Source organism: Sander lucioperca, chromosome 19, assembly GCF_008315115.2.
Source record: "Sander lucioperca isolate FBNREF2018 chromosome 19, SLUC_FBN_1.2, whole genome shotgun sequence".
NCBI lineage: Eukaryota > Metazoa > Chordata > Actinopteri > Perciformes > Percidae > Sander > Sander lucioperca.
The window spans coordinates 15,879,642-15,893,856 of NC_050191.1; the positions used below are offsets into that span (position 1 = coordinate 15,879,642).

At 42.6% G+C, this 14,215-nt stretch overlaps 1 protein-coding gene across 5 annotated transcripts in view; it reads left to right on the plus strand.

The window, feature by feature from the left end:
- The first annotated feature begins 11,728 nt into the window (after positions 1 to 11,728).
- stxbp5a (syntaxin binding protein 5a (tomosyn)) overlaps positions 11,729 to 14,215 on the plus strand; it is a 99,672-nt gene continuing 97,185 nt past the window's right edge. For 3 of the 5 annotated variants that reach the window (XM_031321845.2, XM_031321847.2, XM_031321849.2), the window contains exon 1: positions 11,730 to 12,286. In XM_031321845.2, the coding sequence (XP_031177705.1) occupies positions 12,149 to 12,286 (138 nt within the window). In that variant the 5' untranslated portion in view covers positions 11,730 to 12,148. Of the gene's footprint in view, positions 12,287 to 14,215 lie in introns of all 5 variants that reach the window. The other 2 variants (XM_031321846.2, XM_031321848.2) reach the window with 1 other exon arrangement.

The following is a 14,215-nucleotide window of genomic DNA, read 5'->3' on the forward strand; positions in this document are numbered from 1 at the left end:
ATATAAATGTTTCCACCTGGTGCTGCTCTGCTCTGCATGTGTGTATTTCTTCTGCTTATAAAGGTGTGCTGCTGCGTGATGTGTATTTGCACATTGAATTTTGAGTGTCTGTTCAGTCTGTCAGGCTAGCCAACCACTATTTCTACTCTTGTAACTGCATGACAGAGATAATCCTGAAAGCCTTGTTCTTGGCACAGAACATTCCCTCTTGACTCTGCACTGTTCCCTCTCGCCCAATTCCTTCCTCCCCTTCTAAAACATTAGCTGTTTGCTGTTTTCCGTACCCCTAAACCTGCCCTCCTCCTCTGTGCATGACGTATAGTTGTTGAGTGTAAGTATGTCGCACCATTCTGTTGTTAGAGAGATCGCACAACACCCTAATTGGCAGTGACGTGTTTGTATTAACAGAGAGGCTGTTTCTTAATTGGCAGCTGTTGGCTGGTGGTTTGATGCAAATGTGTTGTGAGCGACAGAAGAACTCTGGTGTAACCTTGAAAACGTGGGGACAGTTGGTTTTTGTGTGTGTGTGTAATTGTGTGTGTGCATTTGACTTCCCACAAGTAATAAGAAAATATTTGATCCTTAAATGGACCCGCATAGAGGGATGATGAAATTAAGTGAAAGTAGATACACATTCCCTGAGTGGAGTGGAGACTGTGGTGGCTCTTTAATTCACTTTCCATTTTAGAGGTAATAATTCAGGAATGTCTTAATCAATTTCTTTGCTTTTACTTTTGTGAATGACAAGAAGGACATTCTAACTACCAGGAACTGCCTGTGTATTCATGGTTTTCGCTCTTCATTTCAATGGTAACATCTCTGTCAAATACCTACTGTTGTTTTTCAGTGAGCTATGGTGCTGTCCTTTCCCATTTTCCTCAAATCTCATGTGGCTCAGTATCATAAAGACAGCTTGACTTGACTGACTCCAGGAGATCACTGGCCTGGCCAGGAAATAGTTAAAGCATGTCAAGCTTTGTGAAACCATAAGTTCATGTTTTTACATCATAAGTTTTGTGGGGATTAAACTAATGAGATATAAAATGATAATTAGTCAGCTTTAGAGGTGGACTTTGTAACCTGTGGACAGAGCCAGGCTAGCTGTTTCCCCCTGCTTCCAATCTGTATGCTAAATTTAGCTAATCCTGGCTGTAGCTTCATATGAGAGTGGTATTGATCCCTTCATCTAACTCTCAGCAAGAAAGCAAGTAAGCATATTTCCCAAAATGTTGAACTATTCCTTTAAGTGTACCTCTCTGAATTATGCACTAGCCAGTGATTTTCTTCCATAAAAAGGGTAGACTTGTTTTGCACTCAATCTATATATCTGTATAGTCTGCAAAGAATATGCAGCACCCTTCAAGTCTTCAAGAGCCTTATGCTCAGTTAGCTCCTTTTGCCTTTTCATTCACCTTTCTCTGTGCATTCCCCCACACATCAATAAACACACACATACACACATCCAGACACAAACATGCACTTCCAGCTGCCACAGGGTGGATACAGGGTCCTTTGGCTTATTGGCTCAACATGCTGCAGCCTTGTCACATTGTTGTTTCTCTCTCCCTCTGGGACTGGATGTCTCTAGAGGTCCATCCTCAGAGCCTGCTATGCTGATAAAAGACAAAAGAGCAAGACTTGAGCCTGTGCTGCCGTAGCTAAGACTTAGACGATAGGGAGCAAAAGGCCAAGCCTTTACTGTATGTTGACCGAATGATAGCGCTGAAGGGGGAAAAGGTGAGGACTCACAGATTGACGTTCAGGCTTTACTGCAGTAATCCAAAACCCCTGTAACTCTGTATCTAACGCACACACACACACACACACACACACACACACACACACACACACACACACACACACACACACACACACACACACACACACACAAATGCCCGGACTTGCAGACAGAAATGCTGACCTGGTTGCAGCCTCACTCTTGTAACCCAACTATTTCCCTCCCCTGCCTCACCTTGCATTGGCTAAGCATTCTCTTTACTCTTTTTTGGTCTACTCTCCAGCAACGCCATCTCTCTCTTCAGCCAACACAGGGCAGCTCTGCAGACACCAAGGGGGGGAGATGTGAAAATCAAATAATGAGTCTGGAGAAGTTCACAAAAAAACTGCAACACTTCAGTTTTAGAGGTGCTGAGTGAATAAAGCACTGAACACAAGGTCATCATCACCATAGAAAAACGGTACCTGTCATCAGATTTAAGAGACCAACTGTAAAGCATGAGAAATCCTGTGTAAGAATGTGTTCTATCGTAACTTACTGTATGCAGATTAGCTTTCTTAGGGACCGTTCGGTATTTATGGAATGGACCACCGGAGGAAAATAGGGGAGGGTCATGTCTTTTTATATTTTGCTGAGGGGAGGGTCATCCAACATTTTTTAGTCTGGGTGGGGGGGTCACCCAACTTTTTTATTCATGAAAAGAGCAAAATTTCAAAGTGGCTTGTTTGGTGCATATTTATCCATGTAGCTCTCAGTCTCGGCCCCCTAGCAGATGGGTCTGACCGCATACGCGGAGTTTGCTGGGGGGGGGGGGCAGGAGGAGCACTGCCCCTCTGGTGGCTCAAACAGGTAATTGCATTGTTTAAAAAGATAGTGGAATAATTACATCTGGCATGACCAGATATTAAATAAATATCTTAAATAACACAAAACAACTAAATGGTGGTAGGTAATACATCTGATTTCATATACTGCTTTGGTAAAAAAATATTACCTGGCTGACGATGGGAGCAGCAGGATGCAAAAAAACGAAAATTACTGTTGCACTAGTCTGGACATCTTGCCGTGCCAACCTTGCAATAAAGGTTTCCTAAATGCCATGTATATAAATGTGATGTCAGCGTACTAATTGATTGCGGGTTTTGTGTAGATTTGGACTTTTATACGTTTATTCCACTTTGTTTAAACAGCGAAGTGGAGAGGCCTCGTATGTGACACTATATCGGCCTTGCTGGATACACCTTATCATTTACCTTTTTGTGGATCTACTGATCGCTGTGGATTACTTTTTTTGTCATTGGATTACGGCAAAATGCCTATCTTTTTCTCAACGTGTCTTAACGTTTTATGGTGTGACTGTGCTTAGTTTCTGCATTTGGAGAGGCATCTCAACAGACTGTAGGTCAAACACTGATTGTTCACTGTTACATTTTAGTTGAATTTAAGCGTCTGTCTATTGCGTTCCAAAACAGCCGTGCCGCGATTGGATTTCTTAAGGGCGAATTGTTAAATTGCTACAATGTAACTTAAAAACTTTAAAAATAAACAAATGTGTTTTGGAATATAATGTTCAGCTTCGGCAGCTTTACCTATGTGCTAAAATATACAATGACGATAGTGACAAGTCCATAGCAACCAGTGTTGAATTGGTTATATCCCAGCATCCTTTGCTGAATGGTCTCAATGTTGTATTGTTTTATTTCATATAAATACTAGTTTACTAGAGGAGTAACTTAGTATTTGAAGTAATGCAGTAATGCATGAAGTGTGCATTTAGTTCCCATGCTTATTGTGTTTCCACAACAATGTTAGTGAGTAAATCTACTGAAATGGCCACCACACCATAACAGAGGAGTGTGATGTGTAAGATGAGAATGCAGAGGTTAACTCTTGTATATCATGGCTGTAAAAATTAAATGGTATCTGTACTTCTTTGTTAAGTATAAACTTTTATGTGAGGGGAGGGTCATGGCTGTAGGAAAATTATTACTGTTGAGGGTCACGTCTTTTTAGGTTAGAGGCCACAAAACTTCTCCGGTGGCCCCTTAATTAAATAACGAACAGTCCTTTATTGTATCTTCCTTATTTCCCTACAGCCCTCACTTATCAATGTCTACAACCCCCCTTGGACTACAAGTTAATACTGTGTAAAGATTATTCCTATTTGAAGGTCAGACCAAGTCAATATTTTAGCAGGGCTGAGGAAGCACATGCCAGAACATAATGTCTGTGGCCCACTTAAAGATTTGACAGTACCCAAATCACCAGTATATCCATTTCAACATATGTCATAGGACATACTGGTCTCCTCAGAAGAGATACGTTTCTAAAGTCATTCCCACTCCCTATTGCACGTTCTGTCAACCTGAACAAACTGCATATGGTCTGGGAGTGTGAACAGGTGCATGAGTTCTGGAATAAAACAACATCAGTAATATCTGATGTGATAGGATGTCGAATCCCTACTGATCCGATTGTTTTGTTACTTAATGACGACTCTAAATTACACCTGCTTGGGAGACAGAGGAAGGTTTGGCTAGCCGGTTCAACTCGCTTTGTATAAAACAGTGGTTGGTGTACTTTCTAGACATAGTTATGCTTGAGCTCTCTACAGCAAACAACAACAAAGCTAAATCATCAACTATCAACTTATGGAAAAGCGCAGCAGCACAAATATCCGTCCTAATGACCTCAGCGTCACAAGAACTAGAGGAGAGTGATTAGGCAAGGTGTGATTTTTGTTTGTTTATTTTCCTCGAGACCGCAGAGGGTGGGGGGTGGGAGAGGGTTGTTGTTCTTGTTCAGTTTGTGTTGCTCTGTTCTGTATGTTTACATATTAAAAAAACATAAAAAATTGATCGTAAAAAAAAAAAGGATTTGACAGTGACAGCAGAGATAGGCAAGTTGCTTTTCACAGCACAGGCCTGGTTGACAGCTGTCGCTCACTCAGCACAACGCTACACAATTTTTACAGTGGATCAAGGGATTGTGTGTATGTGTGGGCACATTGCTGTATGTGTGTGTGTCCAGAAATAGTGATCAAAGTTGGCTTTTGCATTCGAGCTGTCCTCTGGGATATTTTAGTCCCTAATACATCCCCTGACAGTTATACTAACTACTACTGATATCAGGGAACTTCTTTTGGTGGCTGCTGTTGTGTTTCGAAGTTGCACATGTCCATAGTTATTATAGAGAAGTCACTGTGGTTGTCAGGATGCAGCTGATGTAACTTCCTGTTGTGCCACAGCCTGTCCAAAGTGTTTATTTCAAAAGATCTTTGAATGGTGATTTAAACTGCTCCAGATGTGGTTATCTTTGTGTTTGTAGCTGTATATAAGGAACACTTTTGTTTAGCACAGCCCTAATCATGCATCATTTGATGTCACTGCTTCACAGCTCTGCCTCAGCTGATAGGTGGATACAGGGTAAGATAATAGATAGCTGGATGGGAGGATACACACAATTTCCTTAAAAAAACATTAAAGCGACTGCTTGAATCACAACCTAATTGCCTCGTGTTGGAGATAATTGCATTAATTCAGCGGTGCAGACTCAGTATACACAGCAGAGCCGGGAGGTGTCAGGTTGCCAATAAAACAGGAGTCATCCCACTTTATTGGGTTGTGCAATAGCCTTTGCCAATCACAGGGGATAATTGTGCGGCATAATTCATCTTCAGATGCTACAGAATGAGAGGAGTCCTGGGTAAGCTGGCTCACCATCACGCCACTGTAGTCCTGTAGGAAAAAAATGTAACTTTCCTCAGAATCCTCTTTTCAGTTGTTATTTCTCGGCACTATTGTGTTTGGCTTCAGATTCCTTTTTAATTTGAACACATCAGCTCATGATTCTTTCCTGAAAGACATTCACCTCTAATGTGTGGACAGAAAGGACTCCTAGCAGTTCAGCAACACAGGCATGGTCATGGTGAAGGGCTAATTTGATACAATGAATTGATTAGAGCTGAAATCAACAGGGTGTGGCTGTACAAGGGAGATATCGATAACCTGTCCTGTGCTCAGCATTGATTATTGCTATCTTAGATACGTAACAGGACAGGAGACTTGTCACACACACACACACACACACACACACACACACACACACACACACACACACTCTCCCTTTGAGCCTAATTTTCCTTGCATTTATAACCATATGTATGTGTAATTAGTTAAGCGGGTAGTAATACTTTGAGGTCCCTGTTCAACCTAATACCAGTAAAATCATGGTAGCCTTTGCTTTCTTTGACTGTATTGGATTTCCCCTCTGCTCCCTCAAACGACTGAGACTTATAGTAGTGGTCTTGACTCATTGAGTCAGTGACATTGAACTGAGGACGAAATGCTCCTTCACCTCCCATGTCTCTTTCTTCAATCTCCGGATGACTGGTGTAAGTAAACTTAATTTTGGCTGCACGCCGACTGCAGCTTCTTTCTAAGAATCTGTCCTCCCAGTCGCCTGTGTCACTGGCATTCATCTGCTTGTGTGTGCGTGTGTGGGGCTTATTATTGTAATTGATACCAGCTGTGCTGCCCCAAGTAAAGACAAGCTGACGTTATGTTACGTCCATCCCTTGAGCTGTTTTCACAAACATGCCTGCGATCGTTAGGGACGTATGACTTTATGACCTTGAAAGCTGATCCAACAACATGTCTAGCTGGTTTTACACGCCTCTCTTCTCTCACACATTTGTCAAAAATGAGTTGTGATGCCAGGATCATAAACTCATGCTTCTGTAAGTCTCCAGCATTTGATTAGGAGTGCTACGGACATGATGAGGGCTTTATGGTATTGTCAGTTTCTTCACCCCCATCTCCTCATATCTATTATCCTCCCATCAATATTTATAAGCCCCTATGTAACCATAATGACTGGTAGGTGGGTGGGGGGAGGGAATCTGTGGACGCATCTACATGTGTGTTGCAGGTGGAATGTTTGACATTGAAAGCATCCTCTTATTTAACCAGGCAGAGACAATCAAGTGTTCCCTCAAGGGCATTGACTCATTAACTTGCTACCCCTCTGGGATGTGTGTGTGTGTGTGTGTTGTGCATATTTTTGTCAGCTTGGTATGTTTCTCCCTCTGTCTTGTGAGCGCACTGCACGTTCTTGTGAGAAACATCTTGCGTGAGCACCTTCTGCTTGTTCCTTTTAATCACAAGCCCCCCAGCATACAGTATGTGTGCGTGAGCTATATGTGTGATGATACTGTATGTCCTCTCACTTGTTAGCTACAGTTAGTGCTATACTGCATGCACTTGCTGCATAAGGACACAGTTGTTGAATGCGGCAGGAAGCTCTAAGCTCAGGTGTGCTACGATTTGCTTGATTAACTACAGCTGTCAGTGAGGGCGGAAGGTCCTTGTCCCTCCAGTCCTTCTGCATGACAGGCAGACGCCCCAACTCTCTGCGACTTGCTGTTGTCCCCTGTGTCCCCCTGGGTTTTTCACTTTCTCCAGACAGCACAGGGACTTGCTGCTAGAGGGTCAAACAGGGCTGACTTTGATGCCGAGCTCTGTTAGATGGATCTGTCTTGAGCGTATGCCAGTGCGACAAGGTCTATCCCTGTTAGGTTATCTGTGAGAATTTAATTGGCTAAAATCCTCAAGAGGTGAAACGTCTGTGTTTAAGGACATTTATTCCCAGTTCATATGTACATTGTTGTGAGCATTGCCTGTTGATGTGACTCCAAATTTATTTTTGTCTAGCTTTGTTTACTAATTTTAGAATAGTTGAAATCATTAAAGATACAGAATTACATAAAGAAATGGAAATGGAATGCAATTCAACTACATTCTTATATAATCAGAGAACATACAATCTTATACTCTAAAAGAGTGATGAGATACATGTAGATGTATGTATATGAAGTATGTAGATGCATATTCATACTCTATGCAAACATCTGTGTAATGTATGCAAATGTGCATGTGTAGGTTGCCATTTTCACTCTGCAGGCTGCTGTCCAACAATACACTTTACCCTCTGCTGCGCCACTGTGTCTTTAAAACTAGAGGGAAGAAATGCATAAAATATACATTAAAATTAGCTGGAGTGTGTTTTTTTCCATGTTAACTGGTTAACTCAGCATTGCCTTTAAAGTGCCCATATTATGAAAAAATCACTTTTTCTGGGATTTGGGGTGTTATGTTGTGTCTCTGGTGCTTCCACACACATACAAACTTTGAAAAAAATCCATCCATGCTGTTTAGAGTGAGATACGGTTTCTGAATGTGTCCTGCCTTCAGTCTCTGGGTGAGCTGTTCAAAATCAGCACGGCTTGTGATGTCACAAGCCGAAACGAGCAGGCTAACCGCAACCATTAGCTTGTAGCGTTAGCATGCTAACGCTATGGCTAACGCTAGCATGCTAACGCTAGCATGCTACCTCGTTCTCAATAGCAAAGCACTGCTACAACACACACAAGTTCACCATAATCTACAAAAGAACTACTTACATGTGCGCCCTCATTTAGAAGTCTCCCAGCTAATCCTGCCTTGTAACTGAGCAAAGTTGTAGAAACAGCCTTTCTTTTACTGTCTATGGAGCTAGCTAGCTGACATGATCTACATCTGAGCTACTGGGCATGTGCAGTGCAATCAAAGATAGTACAGAAGAAGAAGAAGAAAAGAGGTCTCACTCTGTAGCTAAAACAGAGACCAGCTGAAAAGAGGATCTGCAGCAGTGAGAGAGAGCACTGCAGTACAACACAAATATGGTGTTTTTTGAAAATTAAACCATGTAAACCTATTCTGGTACAACCTTAAAATACAATTATGAACCTGAAAATGAGCATAATATGGCTGCTTTAACAGTCTTGTGCTGATGTTTACTGTATGCCCAGTGGGCATTATGCTAGCACACTAGCTGCTTGATACAGTCAGTCATAGTTCTCATGTTGTAGATGATGTAGATGCTCCTGGCTCATCCACACTCACCTAGCATTAACACTGGATTAGTGCTCCGCTCATGTGCATGGCAGCTAATATTAGTAGGTAGAAGCAGAGTACTTCAGTGTGTCTTTGCAACTCTTGTACTTAAGATCATTGTTCTACACTTACATTTTCAAGCAAACAAAAATATGACAGCTTGTGAAATAAAACCATCATCATTAAATCTGTATGGCTTAAAGACCTTTGGTCAAATGAACAGATATTCCCATATCACCTTGACTTTACATGGGATTAACACCTCTGCTTGACCACCCCCCTCTCTCTTCTCTCTCTTTACTTTCTGTCCTGCTCTCTTTACAAAAAAAACAAAGAAAATAACACTAATATGCCTCAGTGGAAAGCCTTATCAAAGAGCACAAACATAGCAGTCAGATTCAAAATACAACACACACACACACACACACACACACACACACACACACACATACATACATACAATGTAGCCAGATGAATGGCCCTGGCCACAACACAATGGTGCTAAATTAAATCACTGATGTCAGAGTCGCCAAAAGCCCTCCCCTCCAACATCACTCACTCACTCACTCACTCACTCACTCACTCACTCACTCAGTCACTCACATGCAAGGACTGACTAATAAGGACCTCTTTGTTTGCCTGTGTAATGTATTCTGTATCAGGCGATTTTAGTAGGGTTTTGAAGGTGTGCATGGTCAATTTCAATTCATTATGCAAATCAGGATTACAACAATTGTTCTCAAGCCACCCTGATTGCTGAATTAATAATTTGCTCCCTGGTCTTCTTCATATCTTTTTTTGTCTTTTATTCAATAGCATCTTCATTTCCTTGATGCATCATTTACATCAGCTGCATCTCAATAAAGGACTGCTTATGTGGAAACACATACAGACAAGCTCATATAATCAACATTGGTTATTACAATGTCCGCCTATGGTGGACATAGAAATGCCCTTTTTTGGACTTTCTCCAGGATAGGCTTAGCATCAGGTGTTGTTAGCAAGAGTGCAAACACAAGCTATTACTTCCGCCGCTGCACCCCTGTCCCTGCTGCTGGCGACAACCTGTCGAAGATGAGCGTGCAAACAGCCCAAACAGGTGGCTACGTCAGTGTCACTCAAGCATGAACAGCCTCAGCTGAGCTTGTCATGGCTGGTACTTTTCATCTGTGACATTACAAACATACACAGCTGCACTGAGGTTCTGAACTCTACTCACTTAAGCTTTAAAGGGAAACATAACCAGGGAGTGGTAGATCTTTATACATCTTTACAGCAGCTAGTCCAGGTAGTGAACAGCCTGAGGGTCATAAGTGGAACACTCTTTGGGGACCCAACTGTAAGCTCATGACCTGAGCCACCAGAATTATGACAATTCAGTGTCACCAAGTCGGCATTTAATTTGGATTGTGGCAGGAAATTGAAAAGAGGAAACCCACGCAGGTATATGGACAACATTTAAACTCCATACAGTTCTGGATCTTTACCCAGGCCTTTCTTGCTGTGAGTGCTAATTAAATGCACCACCAAACCACCCTCTAATATGTCCCCTAGATAGCAAATAATATTAAGGTGCTTGTAGAGAAGAGACATTGCTGTCTCAAGTTAGCTGAAGCACATATGCAAGGTGAATGTTTTTAAGTTGAAGTTTTTAATTGAATGGATATATATCACAGCATTTGCTGCAAAGCAGAAGGAAAATATAGCAGAATTATCATCTTGACATGTTCGACGACTGGTACATGCAAAACATGACCATGTAGTTTTTCCTACTATTGACACTACTGCTACTACCACATGACATGATTGCTGCCTAGCCTGTACCTACTGTGTTAGGTACCTACCTGTTACAAGGACAAATCAAGTCAGTAACTGTTGTCCATTTCTGCAGAAGCACCTGTTGTTGTTTTTTTATGATACATTTTTTATTATTTTTATATTTTTGAACATATAGAACAAACAACTACAATCAAACAAGAACCAAAACCCTCTCCCACCCCCCACCCTCTGCGGTCTCGGGGAAAACCAAACAAACCAATATACAACAAAACAAAACAAAAATCATACCTTGCCTAGAAGCACCTGTTTTGAATGTTAGGATGAACAAAGTATATAGAAACGTCTTAAGCTCATTAGTAGGGCTTTAAAATAAATACATTATATTGATTTTCATTAAGGTCCTGTCAGGGGGGACATGCAATGTCACCTAGTTGGCAGACACAGGGGCCTTTCCCAAACCCATCCCTCCTCAGTAGCTCTTCACTATGTAAGTAAGTGTTACTCCCTCATGCAAGTCACACTTGCAGCTGCGGAGGGTTCTCCATATTAAGAGGGAGGGTATAAATAGCAGGTAAACTGTGGGACTCCATCATTAGCAGGAAACACCCATCACCATGGATATTGATAGAGGCATTGCTTGCTCAGCTGTTGGGTTGTTTTAAGGTTTCCATGCAAATTTTTAAAGATTTTTTGGGGGCTTTTATGGCCTTTATTGACAGAACAGTTTGAAGACAGGAAAGGGGAGAGAGGGTGGATGACATGCAGCAAAGTGCCATGGGTCGGATTCGAACCGGCAGTTTTAATGTCACCACATTTTCTTAGATTTTTTCTTAACCCACCATGAAAAATATCGTGTAGGAAAAATGCAGCACATCTATGCAATGTTTGTCCAATTTCCCAGTCCGGCACAGCAAGGTTTTATAGTCCACTTCCACTATCCACTGTGGTTTGGGATGGCATTTAATATGGCGAACCTCTCACACAAGCACACAAGCAGAGGCGGAGTGGACAGGGCGAGGGTGTAGTGGAAAGACTGGGACTGAGCAGAGCACCCGTCTGTCAACTCGTCTGTCTCCACAGACACTCACAACGCTGCAGCATCCCAACATCACCAGGTGCAGTGGAGCAAAACCTACTATGTGTGCGTGCGACAGAGAGAGGGGGGGGGGGGCGTTGTCGCTAGGGGCAGATGAAAGGAGGAGAGAGAGAGAGAGAGAGAGAGAGAGAGAGAGAGAGAGAGAGAGAGAGAGAGAGAGAGATTTGTGTTGAAGCCTCTGCTCTGTCAGACATGCGCAAGAGCGTCAGCAGCAGCACCAACACCACCGCTGCGCTGCGTTTCCGCCTTGGCTGAGCGGCGCACACAGCCGAGAGGGGAGGGGAGGGAAGCCGAGAAGAAGAACGGACCCACTGAGACGCAGTGGAGCACAGCACTGACTCCGAGCAAATTACACCGACGCACCAATATCCAGGCAGCCCGTCTCCAAATTTACACGTCAACAAGCGACCTGTGCCGTGGCGCGCTAGAGCCTTTCAGCATGGAGACTGCGCTAAAAAACAAGCACTAAAATGTGAGATTTACGGAGGAAATCAGAAGAGCGAGCGAGCGAGCGAGCGTGTGTATGTATGTGTGTGTGAGAGAAAGTGGCTATCCCCTTTATCTTTTGCGGGTGATCTCAATTCTGTGCTCTGCAGTCTGAAAATGAAGAAGTTCAACATCAGGAAGGTGCTGGACGGCTTGAAAGAGGTGTCCTCCTCCACCCCGTCTGTCCAAGTGGGGCCACAGGAGAACCATCTGATCCAGGAGACCCTCCAGTCCGATCATTTCCAGCTCTGCAAGGTGGGCGAGCCTGATGGTTTTATATTATACAGCTGTTTGCATCACGGTTGGCCCCTTTCGCATGTATTTTGTAATAATCACAGTTTGTACTGCGCGTATCCCATCTCAGGATACAGCAGGTGCAAGTGAGCGCCACACAATAAATTCATTAATCGGCAAAGCATTTCTGCTCTGTGGTCTAGATTACAACGATCACCTGCTGGTTTAAGGTGTATTTGACATCTGACAAGAATCTCGTTTAGAAAGAGAACGATTAAAGCGCTCTGTGATTGTCCAAGCCATGGTAGGTAGCCTGTCACGCACCTAACTACAATGCGCATACTGTATAGCGAATACGCTCTGGCGACAGGACAATACACATTAGTAAGTTCCTGTATGGATGCATGGATTTGTCCTGTTATTTTACTCGGATATCTCTCAAAACCAACTAGATATTTCTGTTATGGCAATAGCATATAGAACATCATCCTCTGTGAAAATACCATCGTTTGCTGTGTGTGTGCTTGGCTTGAACTGTCATATTGAGGGGTTGGTCCAAACTGATCCCCTCTTGCATAATCTGCTTGGTTTGGATTAGCAAAAAGGTGGTTTCTAGTTAATGTATGTGTGCGTATGTGAGTGTGTCATCGTCCCCTTTCGAGTTGTCTTTTTCCTCGCAGTGTCTCTCCATCCCCTTTGTCCCCCCCCATCCTCTCACACTCCTCTCTTTGTGGCTCTGACACACACACACACACACACACACACACACACACACACACACACACACACTTTACCCCAGATCATTGATCCATTGAGGACTGATGGCGCCTGAAGTGAGTGGGGGCCTGTTTGAAAAAAAAAAATGGCTTGCCATCCTCCAACTGTCTCAATTGGCCACAAAGATGGCCTGGGTTAATAAACACTCATGCAATTCACATATTATGCAATACACATATTATGTTTGCTACATCTTAGCCCACTATAATGTTAAATCAGGATTTTCCCGTGTGTGCCCCAATGGTTTGGAGTGGCCTTTTTATAGACATCACTGTGTGCTTGCTATTTATTTTCCCACATATTTAACCTGCACAATCATAACTAGTTTGTTTGTGGATTATTTTTAATATTTTTAACTGTAGAATTACTCATAGTGCTATCAGGTATTTGTAGGTAAAATGTAGGCTTGTGCAGTTGTTTTTCTTATGGGACGTGATGCTGAAAACAACCTTAATGTCTGGTATAGCTACCACAGTCCATTGCTATTGATAGGCTTCATGATATTTTACATGGTGGAGTCTCATGGAAAATTCATGTGATTGTCGACCTTGTCTGTTTTAGAGACACCACAACATATGTTGCAGAAGTCCAAGGCTAGGGCAGTTGAACTTTATAAAACTGCAACCATTTTAGCAGTTGTCAGAACTAATATGTTAGAGTGCCTGAAGTAATACCTAGAAAACTAGAAAACATAATCTAGAGTCAAGTCAACACAATTGAGGGCTTAGGAGATATTGTGGTTGGAAAGACTATCTCAGAGATTGCCAGTTTGATTGGCACTGCAGTCTAAATATGTCTATCAACAGCCAGGCATCTGATGGAAATCTCTTTGAACAAGACTCCATCCTGCTTCCTGCACCTTCACTGTCTGTCTGGACAGAAACTCTCTGTAATGTTTCTCTGCAGAGAAGGCAGGTGTCTCTGCTGCACTGAGTGCTTCTTATGTAACATGCTTTAGCCTTCCGCCACTAAGCAAACAAATCCAACAGCCCATCACCAGCTGACTGATGTCATAAAGCTACAGTCAGTCACACACACACACACACACACACACACACACACACACACACACACACGAATATACAAGGGTGGACAAAAAAACAGAAAGACCTTACTGTACGTTACAATGCACTCCAATAGAAGGCCCATGCAACAAATCATAACCAAATGATC